The sequence below is a fragment of the Sinocyclocheilus grahami genome, unplaced genomic scaffold (assembly GCF_001515645.1).
Source record: "Sinocyclocheilus grahami isolate Dianchi unplaced genomic scaffold, SAMN03320097.WGS_v1.1 scaffold1212.1, whole genome shotgun sequence".
In the NCBI taxonomy this organism is placed as follows: domain Eukaryota; kingdom Metazoa; phylum Chordata; class Actinopteri; order Cypriniformes; family Cyprinidae; genus Sinocyclocheilus; species Sinocyclocheilus grahami.
Genome location: NW_015506391.1, coordinates 200,103 through 219,271, shown reverse-complemented (window position 1 = coordinate 219,271; position 19,169 = coordinate 200,103). Strand labels below are relative to the sequence as shown.

The window sequence follows — 19,169 nt, the reverse complement described above, 5'->3', positions numbered from 1 at the left end:
TGGGAGAGTAACGTTAGACTAAAAGGCAGTTCTGACTCACGTAAGTATGTTTTCTTTTATCATTTGCCACTGATGATTCAAACGCGAGCTTTGGGCAGTGTGGAGTAGCACTTGTTGTTTGTTATTTCTCAGATCACAAATGCAGACAGGGTTTTATTTTTACGATGCAACGCAACACGCAAAAAAAGACAGTATAAGTCATTATAATCAGTAATTATGTCCCCACTGGATGCAACAAATGCCTCGTTTGTAATGGGTTTTAATGTTTTTGTCTGGTCACTCCGGCCGGACACGGCATCAACAGTATGGTGAGGAACTTTAAACCGCATAAAGACATTTCATTACACCAAATACACAAAATAATGTTCTTTTTAGCAGCATCATATGACCCCTTTAAGAAATGATCTGTGCATGTTATGGAGGAAAGCAAAGTGCATGTAGGGGGTGTGGCCTCAACAGCCCTGCAGTAAGCAGTGTGCTATGTGCATGCGATTGAGCAATGTGTAGGGTAGAAATTAAACTGAAATTGCATTAAATCAGGTTGTTTTAACCAAGATTATGCTGCAAGATTTTTTATCAACTACATTTAAGTCCCCAGTTCCTGCAATTTTGCAAATTTCCCGTTTATTCCCATTAATTCCCATGGAAAGTTTCCAGTCTTGAAAATTCACGGAATTTTGCAACCCTACAGGTAATAAAAAAATTAATTCATTACCTCATCCGTGAATATCCTCCTTCATAGCATCATCAAACTTCGCCTTTGTTATTGTTTTGAAAATGCGACCTCTAGTGGCAAAAACTTACATATTGTACCTTTAAAATGCAAACCGTGATATTGGGGGTTAGTTTTCACTTTTTTCCACTTTGAAACACAAATGACCAGATACTGTGGTAGGTGTTTAAGGGCTCTATTTTCATATTTGCATTAGGTGCAGGGCCATGTGCTACATCTTATGACAATTTCATGCTAGGGTGACCGTGGGTGGAAGTTCTTGCACTATCTATGGGCATATACACACAAACTGTGGGTGTACTGTATGTAGTACAGGTCCATGTAAATGAAGCAGAGCAAAGGTTGATGTACTACATTTGTTAGAAATAAGTCCAGCCCGGGGTCGTCACATGTGGTTGCCGCTCCTTCGTCGAATCCGCCGGGCGCGCCGTTCTCGACCCCGCCGCCTCTGCTCACTCTAGCCCGGCCTCAGTTCACGCTAGGCCGCGGCTTCCGCTCACGCTAGGCCACCATGTTTTTCGTTGTGAAAGCGAAACTACTTTGTTTGGTCTTCCAAAAGCGGACGATATCTGCTTCGTCATGCCTAGAGCTGATCTGTGCTGGTCGCTGAGGGAATACTACAACTTAGTGCTGTGGATCGCCGGCACATTTTATGGAAGACTGTTTACTGATCCTGGGAGAGTAACGTTAGACTAAAAGGCAGTTCTGACTCACGTAAGTATGTTTTCTTTTATCATTTGCCACTGATGATTCAAACGCGAGCTTTGGGCAGTGTGGAGTAGCACTTGTTGTTTGTTATTTCTCAGATCACAAATGCAGACAGGGTTTTATTTTTACGATGCAACGCAACACGCAAAAAAAGACAGTATAAGTCATTATAATCAGTAATTATGTCCCCACTGGATGCAACAAATGCCTCGTTTGTAATGGGTTTTAATGTTTTTGTCTGGTCACTCCGGCCGGACACGGCATCAACAGTATGGTGAGGAACTTTAAACCGCATAAAGACATTTCATTACACCAAATACACAAAATAATGTTCTTTTTAGCAGCATCATATGACCCCTTTAAGAAATGATCTGTGCATGTTATGGAGGAAAGCAAAGTGCATGTAGGGGGTGTGGCCTCAACAGCCCTGCAGTAAGCAGTGTGCTATGTGCATGCGATTGAGCAATGTGTAGGGTAGAAATTAAACTGAAATTGCATTAAATCAGGTTGTTTTAACCAAGATTATGCTGCAAGATTTTTTATCAACTACATTTAAGTCCCCAGTTCCTGCAATTTTGCAAATTTCCCGTTTATTCCCATTAATTCCCATGGAAAGTTTCCAGTCTTGAAAATTCACGGAATTTTGCAACCCTACAGGTAATAAAAAAATTAATTCATTACCTCATCCGTGAATATCCTCCTTCATAGCGTCATCAAACTTCGCCTTTGTTATTGTTTTGAAAATGCGACCTCTAGTGGCAAAAACTTACATATTGTACCTTTAAAATGCAAACCGTGATATTGGGGGTTAGTTTTCACTTTTTTCCACTTTGAAACACAAATGACCAGATACTGTGGTAGGTGTTTAAGGGCTCTATTTTCATATTTGCATTAGGTGCAGGGCCATGTGCTACATCTTATGACAATTTCATATAGGGTGACCGTGGGTGGAAGTTCTTGCACTATCAATGGGCATATACACACAAACTGTGGGTGTACTGTATGTAGTACAGGTCCATGTAAATGAAGCAGAGCAAAGGTTGATGTACTACATTTGTTAGAAATAGGCCATTGCGCTTTAGACGTCTGAGATGACTTTTCTCAATCAACGTCTAAACTCAGTCTGTGATTTTGCTATTTGGATATTCCACCAGCAGGTGCTATCAAAGTACAACTGGAAGTACAATTAAATGATTACAGATAATTACGTTTAATACCTAGCCATGATCCAAGACATACCGCTCTTAAAACAAGACTCTAAATGGGCCAGGCTGTGTCAACTCTACCAGAGGTCCCTGGCTAAAAATTTTGATTTACATAATATATTTTTCTGGGGAAATAAACACACAATTGAAGAAGAAAGCCAAAATATTATATCTCACGGATAAATATTTACTGAGTAATAAACTATTTTGTTAAGACAATTTAAATGACAATTTTCACCTGAGATTTGGAGCCAAATTAGAGGGTGTTAAAAATTACTTTAAAAAGATGGCAGCAACGTTATTTTATTTTAATACAGATATTGGTAGGTCTATTAGTAAATCTGTTGACTTTAGCTAAATTTGTTGCATTATATGACAATGGTGAAAGTTCAAATATATTAATATTCTTTTAAATATTGGTTCTTATCAAACTTTTCTTATGGTATGTTAATTGTTAAAGGCCCTATATGGTTCATTTTCAGAGATACTGGGATCTCAATGTGGCTCCAAGTATAAATTGTTAAATTGTACACATTTTCGGTGGTCTAAAAACCAAATGTGGGCCACTTTGTAAACAGCTATGATACTCATGTATGTTATATACCAGGGTGCCCAAACTCGGTCCTGGAGGGCCGGTGTCCTGAAGAGTTTAGCTCCAACCCCAATTAAACACACCTGAACCAGCTAATCAAGCTCTTACTAGGCATACTAGAAACTTGAAGGCAGGTGTGTTGAGGCAAGTTGGAGCTAAACTCTGCAGGACACCGGCCCTCCAGGACCGAGTTTGGGCACCCTGTTCTATACAATTGCTTTGATAGAAGAAAACAAGATATATTTCAAGTTTCAACATTATTTGTTCTTCAGACATTCCTCTTTAAAAGGGAAAAAAACATGTATATATATATATATATATATATATACATATACAATATATACGCCCCAAATTTTGTTATGTGATCTCAATATGACTGTATAATAATAATACTAATAGTAGCTTTTACATTGGCTTATCTTTTGCTGGCAACATCTGATTTATAGGCTCTTTTCATTTTAAGTTTTGATGGTTAACACGTTACACTCCTAAATGTATATTATTAACAACCCAAATTCAAATCAGACGCAAAGACGGCGTTTGTGTGGAACAGCGTCTACTGTGTGTGAACTGAGGTACTCGGAGCCACTGAAAACCACTGATCATGAGCCGTTCACCTAAAAATGTGTCAATCTGGTAGGGGGTGCACGATTAATCGAATGCGATTGTCATGCGCATCTTGTCAGTAAAGCCGGTTCTGTGATTAGTAGTAAATCTCCATCACATGCTTTCAGATGGAGCAGTATTTACTACACAGAGCCATAGTTCACTGACAAGCTATGCAAAATCGCGTTCATAATCGCAGACGATATAATCACGCGATAATGAAATCGAAGAAATCGTTCTGCAATTATGAAAGCGGTTTCGTAGCTTCTCAGTAAGCTTCTCTGTTTATTCAGCAACCGCTATAGGGATTTCCTGGATTTCTTCTGCGGGGTGTATTTGGAGTTTCCGCGCGAGAGCGCCCTCTGGCCTTCGGATTGAGATTTACTACTGATCACAGAACCGTGCTTAACTGAAAGATACGCATGACAATTGCAGCTTCTGCCTAATCGCGATTTATCGCCTTTGTGATTTAAATTTCGATTAATCGTGCAGCCCTACAATCCGTGTATCATTCGATCATTCGTTTTTTTATTTAATATTGAAAGTAGAAAAATTAGAAAACGGCTCCTTTTTCGTATTTTCGTTTTTTTGCGGGGTGTATTTGGAGTTTCCGCGCGAGAGCGCCCTCTGGCCTTCGGATTGAGATTTACTACTGATCACAGAACCGTGCTTAACTGAAAGATACGCATGACAATTGCAGCTTCTGCCTAATCGCGATTTATCGCCTTTGCGATTTAAATTTCGATTAATCGTGCAGCCCTACAATCCGTGTATCATTCGATCATTCGTTTTTTTATTTAATATTGAAAGTAGAAAAATTAGAAAACGGCTCCTTTTTCGTATTTTCGTTTTTGAACCACAGGGAATACTCATCTTTTAAAAGGCTTCATTTAGATTATTTTACATTAAATGCATCATATGTCACTTTGGAATAAATCACAGTAGGCCTATGTATAATGATAAAAAAGTGACTTTACAGTCTGGAAATACTTTAGGCTATAGCAAATTATTTCTCGGACCCCCTATCACTTTAAGAACCGCTGGTCTACACAGAAGAAAGCCCTGTCTAGACTCTGCCCCGGTATGAGTTGTGTCGAGCTATTCATTAGCCTGTTTGTTTGATGAGAAAACTATGAAATGTAGTTGCAATAAAATGGGTTATTAATCCGTACAACTGCAGCAGTGGAGGACTATTATTCTGCTGCGTGATACTGCGGAAGAACTGAAGGCGGCACGGTTTGATCTTCGGCTGACCAATCAGCAGAAAGGGGTGTTTAATTCCCGCCCACGTGTAGAAATTGAATATTCAAGCTGTTTATTAATTTTTCCACCCAAGAACGAAAAACAAAAATTTAAGCTGAATTCTCGTTTTTCGGAAAAAAAAAACACACGAAAAATGAGCCGTTTTCAAATTTTTCTACTTTCAATTTTAAATAAAAAAACGAAAGATCGAATGATACACGGATTCCCTACAATCTGGTATATATTTATTTAATTAAATTGCAGCAATTTGATAATGGCACTAGGCTTCTGCCTAATCGCCATTTATCGCCTTTGCGATTTAATTTCGATTAATCGTGCAGCAGTGGCAGAGCCAGGATGTTTTCATAGGGGTGGCCAGGGAGGGGCCAGCAACCAGTCTGGGGTGGCACAGAAATCTTCATTTCAGTATAAAAATGTGTTTGACTATAATGTACTGGACTGTTTTAGTGCCTAAAACACAACTGAGTACAATTAATTTCTACTTGACTGTAATTGAGATATTTGTGATTTAGATCAAGTAATACTGAGTGAATATGACAATTTTTGTATTATTCCTCACCTCCAGGTATTTTAATAAAGGGGCTCACTATAGCTTTATTGCCCAGTCAGCTTCTCAAAACTCCTAAATGCTTGCTCTCCAACATTGCATACTCATGGATGAGACATGCAGATAGTGATAAAAATGTGAAAAAGGCCGGAAGTCAACAGTAGACATAAATGCCAGAATATAAAATTAGTTATTTTATGCATTTAAATGGTTTCATTTTAGCATATTTTCTAGTAGAAGTGCACTGTGCTGACATTTATCTGTGCATTAAATTACAAATAAAAAATACATATCAGCTTGTGCCTTATATTGTGATCTTGAATTGCAGAATATATTTTAGTACATGCATTTGAGAGACTTTCTTGTGTGCTGCGTATACATGCACAATCTGCAGCTTTAATCGCCTTTTTGGTCATTCCATGACTTAGCTGACGACAGAACTAGGTATGCATGCTCATAGTTTCTTTTGCGGGATATTTATGATGAAGTGATATAGAGCATGCCCCACATATTTGCGTACTGTTGAAGAGTGTGCGCCGTGAGCACAGTAAAACATCTGATGGGACTGGAAAGTGTGTTTTACTGACATATAGTCTAACAACATCTCATCAGACCACAAATCACAGTTGTTCTACTGAAGCTCATTTGGCTGCTGTAGCTTTTCCGCACTCGTTTGTCTCGTACCTGACACTGAGGTGAAGCTGAATTGCATGTCTGAAAATTCTCCAATTTGATGGGGTCATAAAGAGATATGGTGGTTCCACATCTTAATAAATGCATTTCTTGTCAAGAAAAAAAAACGACAAAAACTGTAGTTTTGAGTGGCCCCTGGCCACCCCCTGGCTCCCTGTCGTGCAGCCCTACAATCTGGTATATATTTATTTAAATAAATTGCAGCAATTTGATAATGGCACTAGGCAACTGCGATTTCGGTTATAATTTGATTAATCGTGTAGTTCTATGACAGAACATTGCCCATAAAGTTATGGCTCCAACAGGACTTGATATTTCTGATATCTGTAATACTAGATGAAGCAGTTTAATACCAGACAAAGCCGTTTTCTTCTTATTTACAGAGTCAACAACAAAAGTATGTCATGTAATTAAGTTCAGACACTGTGTAAGCCTCCCAACCTGGAGGTCTGATGCCCTTTGTACTAAACAATAGGGGTGCTCCGATCAGGATTTTTGAGGCCGATCACAGAAAGCAGTATCTGCCGATCCGATCACCGATACCGATCTTTTTAAAGCCTTCTTTTTATCATGTAGAATTATTTATAGTGATGATCCAATCAAGATTTTTAGGCATTTATTCATGGCCTGAATTTCATTTTTGAAAATGAATTTCTCTCTTAGGTGATTCTTGTGAGAAGATTTTTTATTTTTTTTTCATTTGAGGGGTGGAGTTTTTTTAGATATTTTTCAAAAATCTATAACTATCTCACATAAATGTTTGATCATGCACTGTATTTTTGTTTTCACAATCGTGTTATTGTTGCACAATAGCTTACACTGTGCAAGCCTGATTTTGTGAGCTGTATGTGACGTTCACACATACTCTGTTTGCAGTGCGTATGTAGTCCATATGTGTGGTACAGAAGCAGCACGGACTGTGCTTTCACACAGGAGTCTGCTGCTGATCTACGGCTGTTTACCACAAACACAACATTTATCCATTATTTTGATTTTAGATCCAAACATTGTTACTTAAAAGGCTTTTTCAAAATTGTGATTATTTTTTTTACACAGTACAGTAATACAATCTTTCATCAATTATTCAATACTTTTTATTTTTGCATTTACTTCTAGATGTATATAGTAAGTTGCTAAAGCAAAACATTTTAACTACTTTTCTTACGTTATCACAAACATTCTAAATTAAAACTTACCATTGACAGAAACAGTCAGCTCTACTGCCTTTTCTTTTGCATTTAAATCTTTATTACAAGCAATTCTGCGGAACTATAAATGATTAAATTACTAATTATAAAGAACTTTAAAATTATTGCCTTGTTTAACTAAAAGTGCTCTTTTCCTTTAAACCTAGCCAAAAAGCCATAGCCTATATGTTGACTGTGAAACACAGTAGACTTTAATTCTATGCATTTATGATATAATTACTACATTTTTGTATCAATGCATGTTCATATTTACCGCAAACAATGCGCTGTCACATTAATTCAGTGCGTGAGGCGCAGCAAAAAATAGACTCGGTGGTGCTGAAACGATCTCTGCGCTGCTGCAGACGCACCGCTCCTGGAACGCACTGCCGGACCGCAAGCGTGTGTGCAGTGTGAATGCTTTAATCTGGTAACATGAGCGCGGAAAAAATACACACCACATACACACTGCAAACAAAGTAAAGTGAACCTGGTGTTATGTGTGTGCGCTGTGAGTGTGTATGAGCGCACGGTCTCCAGGAGAGCACGCGAGCGATGAATGGTTTAAACACTGGCAAGAATTAAAAATGCAATTTATAAACTTTAGTGAGGATGCCTCGATGCCACTGCCTCGATAGTGCAAGTGACAATTCCTGTGTCAACTGTGCAACGTGCAGCTCACTTATAGTGTGATTTGAAGCCATTTGCATTTTGAGAAAGAGAGCGCGCACGGTGATTCGCTCACGCTGTTTGTGAAATTATGTCTCACAGAAACTTTTTCAAATTACTTTATAAGTTATTTAATGAAGAAATATGAAGCACTTATAATAATACTTATTTCATCCACGCCGGACAGAGACTGAGACGGTGCCACTGCATGTCGAGCCAAACCTTTCACGGCAGGCGCGTCATCAGCTTGAGATTTTATGAGATCTGCCTTTTTAGAGGCCGCCGATCAATCATCCTAAATCGATTATCGGCCGATTGTGATCGGTAGCCGATCAATCGGAGCACCCTTACTAAACAACCTATATCACCACATTGAAAACATCTTAATCTACTTCTGAAAAGGTTAAGTTAGTTGCTACATATTGTAGCTTCAAATCATATGCATATGAACTCGAACAGAAGAGATCCAGGAAATTCTCCAAGAAAAACTCCATCCAGATGTGTGTGATCATGATGAGATGAATGAATGTGACTGAGGCTATAAACTGAGAACAATGCCAAAATTCCAGTACAAATGTCACAATGGAGTAGGGCTGAACGATTAATTGCATTTGCGATAATATCGCGATATGAAATAACGCGATTTTTCAATCGCAGAGGCTGCGATTACACGGTCACGTGACACGCGAGAGTAAAGAGGTGTGTTCGACTTGAAGATCAGATCAGTGTATGACATCAAAGTACGGCGAGAGAAAGCATAAGGAGATGTCTGCGCTCTCTTATAGCTCTCGCAGTGCTTTGATGACACACCCATAGGTCTAAGCAGCACTGCTTCAAGTCGAGCGCATCAGCAGAAAAAGAAAATAAATAAAACAGTAAACAGCCAAAGGACGTAACTTAGAATGGGAGATGGATTGGTTTGTGAAAGGGAAGAGAAAAGCCATAGATGAAGTCGCACAGACCCAGGCAGGTGCTGGTCATTTAAAAGCTAAATGCAGAAAATATGACGAGGCATATCTTGCTCTCGGCTTCACTCACCGTGTCTATACACTACAGTTGTCGCGTCGCGCCGCAACAGCTCTACACTGAACGCGACAAAGTGACCGTTGCAAATCATTTAAACTTTGTGTCAGTATGACATAAATAGAACAAGGCATCAGTTTAATGTCGGGTTTTGTCTTGTCGCGCCACATCCAGTGTACACCGCGTCACTGATGATAATGGTTCTACTGTATTTTGCCGCTCGCGTCCAGTGTAGACACGGTGTTTAATGTCGTTGGTGAGGAAAGCCTGTGTGTGTCCTATGCCTTAGCGGACAGCATGAAACCCACAAAAAAATTTTGTTTCAAGTGATGCAGGTGTTTTTTTCCCTGTAGGTTTTTTAAATTAAAAAAGTATAAATTTTTCATAATATTTAGTGAAATTATTTGGTAGTCTGAGGTGGGATGGGGATTCGGGAAAGGGGGTCAGATTTTTTTTATTGGTTTAAAGGGGGGCGCAACCAAAAAAGTTTAACAGACAGTGTTTAAAAAGTGCAGTGCACATGTTTACATATTTATTACAGTGACTTTGAATTACCTAAAGTAGTGTGGTTGTTACAGAGGAGGCTCCCGTACCGCCTCCTCCGCACCACCAGAGGGAACTGTCCCCAGAGTATTAGCGATCTTCCATTCGGACTCCATTTCCCATCATCCCTCTTACCTGGGTCTGATTACACAATCACACCTGCATCTCATTTACACACACACATATAAGCCACACCATTTCACGAACTCCTTGCGAAGTCTTGATTTGCCCCAGCTGTCATTTCCGAGCGTTATACCCGTGTTTGTTTTCTGTGCTTTGATCTGGGACTGTTTCCTGATTCGCCGATGGTTATCTGCCTGCCCCGACTTGGATTGTTTCACCTGGACTCTGTTCACTAGCCACCCGATCTCATGCCTGGTTCACGATTCTGCCTTGTCTCTACTGTTCTGCCTTGCCGGTATTTGACCCTGTATTGTCTGACTATTCTTAATAAACTGCAAATGGATCCAAACCCTTCTGGTGTGTTGCAACAGATTTGTTTTTATATTTCTGCAATCTACTTTAGTTTGTGCGATTTGTTACTGACTTTCATATTAATGTTTACACCAGGCTTATTTAAACATAATTATTACATGCTTACAAGGTTGTAAGTTCAACAAATCAGTCAATGTACTGTGATTGTAGTTGTTAAATAAAAATGTCATTCATATCAATTTATGCATCACCTAATTTCATCATAACATATAGGCCTGGCCTACAGAAAATAACATTTATGTTTAATCTATCTAACAGTGTGTTGGGCATACTATACAATGATTTATAGCTTGTCTTTGTTGAATAATACAGAACATAAAGAGCTTTAAAAAAATAATTGCATATTCAATCGCAATATTGGTAAAAAAAAAAAATCGCAATTAGATTTTACAAAATTGTTCAGCCCTACAATGGAGCTTGTTTCAGACTACACTCCTTGTTAGGGCTGGACAATAATTCAATATCAATATGTATCGTGATATAATTTTTTTTCAATAACGGTGATATGATTTTTAAACACTTTCCGATATTTCGATATACATTACCAGTGTTTCCCATACATTGATTTATTTGTGGCATTTGACTTCGTTGAATAAACATGAGCACTGCACGTGTCAAAATCAAAATGCGTTGCGGGTGTTTTATATGAATGTATCTCTGAAGGGAACCGACTGTCTTCAGAATAATTTAGATGGCATTTTTATCTGATAAAGTCGCGTTCATGAGCGGAGCTGCTTTGTTTACAGCTATTACTGGAGAAACCGCTAGTTCCACAGCGCCTCCTGCTGGCAGACAAGCAGTTTGCATTTTCAATTATAAACCCATTTCCAGCAACATGCTTTTGTTGTTGCTCTATTTCTTTGTTTTCTGAAGCAACTCGGAGCATGTTCTAAATTTTCAGCATCATTACTCCAGTCTTCAGTGTCACATGATCCTTCAGCAATCATTTTAATTTGCTGATTATCAATGTTTAAAACAGTTGAGTACATTTTTTTTCAGGATTCTTTGAACAGAAAGATCCAAAGATCAGCATTTATCTGAAATAAAAAGCTTGAGTCAGATTTATTTGACAGTGATTTCACATTTCTTGTTTGTATGAAGGCTAAATACCAATAAAAGGTGAACATTTATTTATTTGCGGCATTTTTTTCCCTAAAATATTATATAGTTTTATAGGAGTAGGTTTCATAGAGTTGGCAAATACATTTTTCATAAGTTTGTAAGTACAGACATCTGTTGTGGCCGTTCTTGGCCGTTTTTATGAGGCTTTTTTTAATAGTTCATATCGGTATCGGAATTATATCGTATCGACCGAAATTAAGAAATATATCGTGATATAAATTTTGGCCATATCGTCCAGCCCTACTCCTTGCAGCCAAATCTCACTATGCTGTGTTTTATGGAACGGATAAGTCATTGAGGACTATGAGGGTTGTGTGTATAGAGGTGCAAATCTACGACCAGCCCTTCTCCACAGTACTATGAATAACATTTCCTCTTAACCTTTGCAAGCACTATTCAGTGCGAAAAAAAAAAAGTTCAGAAAACTGCAGTCTGGCTGCTGAAACAGCTTAATTAACCGATTTGGCTTACAAGCAGCTTCAGCCCTGAACAATTATCTCAGGAGAAGTTATTTCACACATAATGTAGCCCTGGGTTAATTTTCAGAAATCAATCTGACAGCCCTACACTCTTAAAAATAAAGGTGCTTCCCGATGCCATAGAAGAACCTTTTTGTCTAAATGGTTCCATAAAGAACCTTTAACATCTGAAGAACCTTTCTGTTTTACAAAAGGTTCTTTGGGGGCGAAAGAAGGTTCTTCAGATTATAAAAAGGTAAGAAAGCAATGGTTCTTTAAAGAACCTTTAACTGAATGGCTCTTTGTGGAACCAAAAATGGTTCTTCTATGGCATCGCTGTGAAGAACCGTTTGAAGCACCTTTATTTTTAAGAGTGTATTCACAGCTAGTCTGCCAGACACAATGCTAAGAAGAACACTTGAAGACAAACACTTGTTATTTTAGTGTGAAGTGGATTTAAAGTGGATTCTCTTCATGCTCATCTATCTCTGCTCACATTTGCAAAACAAATGTTCCACACCCTATACTTAGATGATCTAAAAAAGAGGGTAAATGTAATTGCTAGCACTGAAATCCTAGAGTACTTTAGTGTCCTTGTGCAGATGTCACCCAAAAGCTATGCCAATGTAATAAATCACTGAGGTTAAAGTAATCTTTCATTGAAATGTAATAACTTGCTCTGACTTCACCAAGACTGTAGGCAGTTTTAAGCATTGTTTTAAGGCCCGGTTCACACCAGTGTTATTGTAGTATCACAGATATACTATTATATTTTTTTGTTAATACTGTATCTTGAATTAGATTTTATTTTTATATTATGTTTTAGTTAGTTCTTGTTTTTTTACTATGTCTCTATAGTTAGTTTGAGTTATTTTAGTACTTTACGTTAGACTAAAAGGAAAAGAGATGTTGCCTTGGCAACTAGCTAAAATAAAAGTAGTATTTTATTTTAAATCAGTTAACATTTATTTTATTTCAAGTAACGAAAATGCTTTTTTTTTATAATTCTACATTCAGTTAACTAAGGCTACATCCACACGAAGCCAGAGCTTTCCCAATCCGATCTTTTTTTTCCCTCAGCTCAAGAAATATCGCGTCCACACGAAACCACGAAACGGACACAAAATGATGTAGTATACATGCCAGTATACTACTTATGTAGTATAAGCCCAAGTGTTGTCTTGGACTTAAATGGCTTAAAATTACTTTAATGTTTAAACTGACAAGACTTAAAACACGTGAGAATGAAAAACTTTCTTGAGGAAGCAGCACTGGCCTGATCGTTAAGATAGTTTTGGGGTGCTAAGGTGACAGATAGGCAGGCTTAAACCCACCTAAAAGGTTTAGAACCACCCCTGGTATAGCATGCGTAATTATACTGAAACATAAATATATAACCAGTTTACCTGATTCAATGTGATGACTGAGCCTGTTTCTGAGATAGCATGCCAATCCGTGGTTGGATTTCCGACATGGCTAACCGTAAATCATCTTACACTGTCAATAAGCGTGACTGATACTCTGTTCTAAATGTCAACTAGCAGTGGGAGTCAGATTATCTCCATTCAAGGGAATGTCTCTGAATTAACTGATGCTCGCGCCCCCTTTGACAGGTGCTGGCAGCACACACTTACAATAATAAACAATGTTATTGTCTGTTGGTCAGAATGGGCCTATAGGCGAGGCCTGTCGCAATAATCAATATATCGACTTATCGCGCAATATACAGGTTAGGGCTGACAGATTTTAATGTAGGCTTTTATTCATATGTAAACATTGTGAGATAGCTAGTTATAATGGTAATTAAACAAAGTTTTGCTCACTCAGTGTATTTTTTATTTTACAGCTGGGTAATTTTGTTGCAGTAGCACGAGATAGCTTGATTTAAAACTTTGAATTCAATAAAAAAATGACAAGGAGGCTAAGCAGTTAATAATAAAATAAAGAAATGACTAATGATAGCACAAATAAAAAATAACGGTAGGCCTACAAATGAAATAAATTACTTTTTAATTTTTCAGGTAGATCTAACACACAGTAGGGCTATTAAGATTTTTTTTTTTTACCAATTATCCAAATAATGTTTAATCCTAGAAAGCTATTATTATTATCAGAGGACACGTGAGCATAATGGTTAGCAGATCAATGAATGAGAGGGCAGCGTTACCAGAGTTGCCCATTTACCACACCTTGTTACAGCACAGTAGGGCTATTGCAAACAGAAACAATACTGTACTACATCGATGTTTCCTGTCAGCTTGATTTTTGAGTGGACTTTGCTATTCCGATGAGCATGAACGGTATATGAGTGGAGCACTCACATGGGCCGTGAGCGACTGAGCGAAGCGCGCACACGCATAGAGCGGGATAACAAGCAGAGCGTCACAACACGTGAAAGTGAATCCTGAGCGGTGAACTAATTTTCGGCAGCCGAAATTTCAGTGCATCTCTAATTATTGGCGACATCAGAAATGGATATTATATAATAGCTGCTTTTATGAAAATTTTAGCAAGCGAGCGGCAAAATACAGTAGAACCATTATAATCAGTGACGCTGTGTACACTGGATGCGACGCGACATTAAACTAATGCCTTGTTCTATTTATGACGTACTGACACAAAGTTAAAATGATTTGCAACTATCGCTTTGTCGCAACAACTGTAGCGTCTGGTATAGACACGGTGAGTGAAGCCGAGAGCAAGATATGCCTCGTAATATTTTATGCATTTAGCTTTTAAATGAACAGCACCTGTCTGTGCGGCTTCAGCTATGGCTTTTCTCTTCACTTTCACAAACTGATCCATCTCCCATTCCCAGGGACGTCTCCTTATGCTTTTTTTCGTCGTACTTTGATGTCATACACCGATCGATCTTCAAGGGGAACACACCTCTTCACTCTCGCGACACGTGACCGTGTAATCGCAGCCTCTGCAATTGAAAAATCGCGTTTTCTCATATCGCGATATTATCGCAAATGCAATTAATCATTCAGCCCCATTATATTTACTTAAAAATTAATGTCACCATGTTTTGTACATTCCACTTGCGCTTGTGTCTTTTGCAGCTTCTCGTACATAACGTGGTGTGTCATAAGGTGCGAGTTTTATCTGCAGATATGGCCTCATTTAGGGATCTGTGCCTTTGTGCATACATACATCTGACTGCTAAGTAGTGATTGTGTTTTTCAGCAATAGTGTGCACCCTTAATTTACAGAGAATAGAAGGTCATGGGGAAATCTATAGATGGAAAAATCTCCATAAATTTGTGTATTTTTTTTCTACTTGTTACTTTGCACTTTTTGTTAGAAAATGTTTATTTACTATTTATTCAGGTATTTTAAGGTATCTAATATTTTGATACTTAATTTCCATGATCTAAATATTCTTAAGAATTAAAAGTGTGTTGTCATTTGGAAGGGTGTAGGCCTTCTTGCATTATTATGATTATATAATCAGTGGCATAAAATGGTCTTAAAAATGACAATATCGCTTATCGCAATTATTTCTGGGGTAATATATCGCACAACAAAAAGTTGTTATCGTGACAGGCCTACTATAGGCTACTTTAAGTAATACAGCCTTTCTAAAATCTTGAGTTGTCAAATGTTACCATAAACTTTGGGATATGTTGAAAAGTTTTTGAGGGTTAATCTGACCTGCCGCCAATCTTCAAACTTTTAAAAAGCCTCCTCAAAATGCCTTACAGGAGGAAAGCAGTCCTCCATGGTGAACTGCAATTCAGACTTGGTTTAATTCTCGTAAAAAAATGCAATTAATCAATTTGCCATAGATTTTTTTAATAGCCTGTTTTGTTCAAAAACGTCTTACGTTACAGAAGTAAAATTGTAATCAACTCAAAGAAAAGAGACATTTTCAAAGTCCACAAATCAACGGTCTATCAATACCACGTGAATCTGATGCCACATGCTCCCTGATGTTCTTATGAACCATTCTGCTGAAACAGCTTGGTGCTTTCTAGACACATGGAAACACCAGCTCTGGCACTGTCAGCACTGAGCTCAAGTCAATTCATCATGTGCAACAGAGATGAGACAAACTACAGGAGCGAGGTGAGCCGCCTGGCCGGGTGGTGCAGTGACAACAATCTCTCTCTGAATGTGGAGAAGACGAAGGAGATTGTTGTTGACTTCAGGAGAGTGCGCTTGTGCTTTATATATATTTTTTTACATTTTACCTTATTTGTATATTTGTATAGTTGTATTTTGTATTTTGTATTTAATCTGTATTTATGTTATCTGTATGCACCCAAGGGTCTGAGAGTAACGCAATTTCAATTCTCTGTGTGTATGTGCTGTACATGTGGAAGAATTGACAATAAAGCAGACTTGACTTGACGATTCCGTCAGATGTGATTTGCTCGACCACTCACACCTTAATTTTCTTGTTTTTGGTATACAGCTGTGAAGTGTGGCTGCCAAGTGAGTTACGAGAATCTCCATTCCATGTCATTTCACTTCACTTCATGTGCAGTACAACATTCATCATTCTTGTAAGCACTATCAGAAATAAACGTTTCAACACCTACTTTTTATTAAGTGTTTATTTACTTTTAAATAACTTTTTATTTTTTTAAAGGCCATTCTTTTCTAATAATATAAAAACAGTGTCATCCATTTGTCAAATAATGAAATTCAGTTTCAATTAAAGTCAGCATGAAATCAAAATTAACTTTGTTAGCACACATTATTGTGGTAAACAATTACATCATGCAAGTTAATCCACAGAAAAAAATTGTTTGTCTTCATAATCTTTTGTCAAAATATGTTACAATACTGAAGTAAAGGCGGTTGCAACTTCCAGTTTACTCTGACTTTAATTGAAATAAACTTTGAACAAGTATGGCTGTTGATTTGAAATCAAATCTACCTCTACATATAATGCACAATCATAATACATAATACAATATTCACTCTGCTATAATACATTTTAAATAAGACGGACCCTATATATTACATTATAAAGCACCATGGAAGACTAAAGTTTTGAGTTTGTTGGAGTGTTTTCTTTTTATTATTATGTATATATTATAATTTTACCTGTGCATATTTGTACTCTTTGCCTAGTGATGTGATTTATTAGTGACATTAAAAATGTGCGTGCTTGGTGGCATTTTTGCCTTTAATTTCTGAAAAATTTTCTGTTCTTAAAAATGTACATCAAAGCTCAACTCCTGTTTATTAAGAAATAATTAGGTAATTTAGAAAATATTTCTATTTTGAACAAATGCTGTTCTTTTTAACTTTTTTATTCATCAAAGAATACTAAAAAAGTATCACAGGTTCCAAAAAAATATTAACAGCAAAACTGTTTCCAATATTGATAATAAATCAGCATATTAAAATGATTTCTGAAGGATCATGAAGACTGGAGTAATGATGCTGAAAATTGAGCTTTGCATCACAGAAATAAATTATATTTTAAATATATTAAAATAGAAAACCATTATTTTAAATTGCAATAATATTTCACAATATTACAGTTTTTTTCTGTATTTCTGATCAAATAAATGCAGCCATGATGAGCAGAAGAGACTTAAAAAAACATTACAAATCTTACTGATCCCAAACTTTTGAACGGTAGTGTGTATATAATATATTATATGCTCACTGATCAGCTTTTGCAGAGTACAAGGTTCTAGATCTCTCTTATTCTTTATTATCTTAATTACATTGTGTATAATAACCCTAAAATATCAACCTTGGTGGTTCATATTTTAAATCTATATTAATATATGGGTCAGTTGTTACTATATTTTTTCACACAAGGTGATCTTTACATTTGACATTCCAGGAATTCCATATTTAAAGCCATTTGGTCATGTGAATGAATGGCTTTCAAATTTAGTTTGCCATTTTAAATGTTTATATGAATGCCTCTCGTTTTCATATAAATCATAAACAATGATTAACCCTTTTATACGGTGGCCGAGAGAGCTCAACGCGCTGATTTGCATGTGTTGTGAGGATTTGCAGCGCGTGTGTTGTCAAACTGATGAAGATGTTTTCTTAATTTGCTGGTGTTTTTTCAATTTGCATGTGTTTTCTTAAGTTGCAGCGCGTTGAGCTCTCTCGGCCACCGTACTTTTACATGCAAAATATTAAAATATTTCACATGTCTGCTCTACACCTGGCTTCTGTGTAAGCTCCTTAGTTCTGTTGTGGAGTTGTGCAGGGCTGCAGGCTGCCATGACACCACAGACCCAGTTTAACTTCATCCAGTGAAGGGGATTAATCTCAAGAGTAAATGGAGGAATTATTTCCATAAATAAGAAGATTTCTCTGACCATATGTCTCTGACGTCAAAAACATATTTTGAAACCGCTGTCCCGAGTTCAAAAGCTAGTCACTGTGACTATGGTTACTAATCAAGACCTGATAGATTCAAAGCAGATCACAGCAGCTGCACCACGGTTTTACCTCATTCAAAACAAAATATATAAATTGACGATAAGAAAAAATGATCTCGGTCTTAAAGGTCAACCACACTGCTGCCCAAATTCATTCTCACCAAGCATTCGCTAAGACGTAGAGATAATTCATCATAACAATAATGCATAATAAATTGCAAAAAGGATTGTTACCTGAAAGTGGTAAGTCTTTGACAGCCAGGCCCGTGAAAACAGACCCCTCGCCATTGCAGAAATTGATCATCTCAAAAACTGTCAGCTATCAAGAGCAGAGTCTCCGTAAGCCGAATAAAAAACCGAAATGTACAGCGAACTTCAAGTGATTTGGCTCGCGCTACACATGACGTGGACGGTGCTCACGGCCAGCCGATATCCTTACATATTATTAGACTCCACGAAGGCTACTGTGAGAATTTATATATTAAGAATTCATGCTATCCGAGTCGTCTTGGTTGACAAGCCAGCGGCTAACGCTTTCAAGTGCAGCTGTTTTAAAATAGCGAGACAGCAGCATGTCAAGGGCGCAAGCGTACGCAATTTCTGCCGATCTAATGTTGTGCTTTTTTCTCTTGAGCGAGCTGTGCGTCATGTTTACTGGCGCCCTCTATTGAACGCCACACACAGAATACATTTGTGAGGTATGATTTGCGAGTACGAACACCTAATCAACTGCTAATAAAATGCAAGTTGCAGCACATAAGCATGCACAAGCATTGTCTTTGCGCGCTGTCTATATAGTTTTTTTATTGTTATTACTGTACAGGCTTAAAGTTATATTCTTAAAGGAAATATAGACCTGACTTGTAGGTATTGAAAGAGTCTTTTGTTTTTTGGAAGCATTTTGGAAGCTATTTAAATTTTTATTTTTGCCCAATGGCTATCTTGAAAGTGTTTTGG

General features: G+C 37.5%; 1 protein-coding gene across 1 annotated transcript in view; it reads right to left on the bottom strand.

The window, feature by feature from the left end:
- Positions 1-18,836, bottom strand: part of LOC107568082 (protein FAM69A) — a 35,865-nt gene extending 17,029 nt beyond the window's left edge. The window contains exon 1 of the mRNA XM_016253922.1: positions 18,447-18,836. Within this exon, the coding sequence (XP_016109408.1) occupies positions 18,447-18,500 (54 nt within the window). The 5' untranslated portion in view covers positions 18,501-18,836. The remainder of the gene's footprint in view (positions 1-18,446) is intronic.
- Between the last annotated feature and the right edge of the window lie 333 nt (positions 18,837-19,169).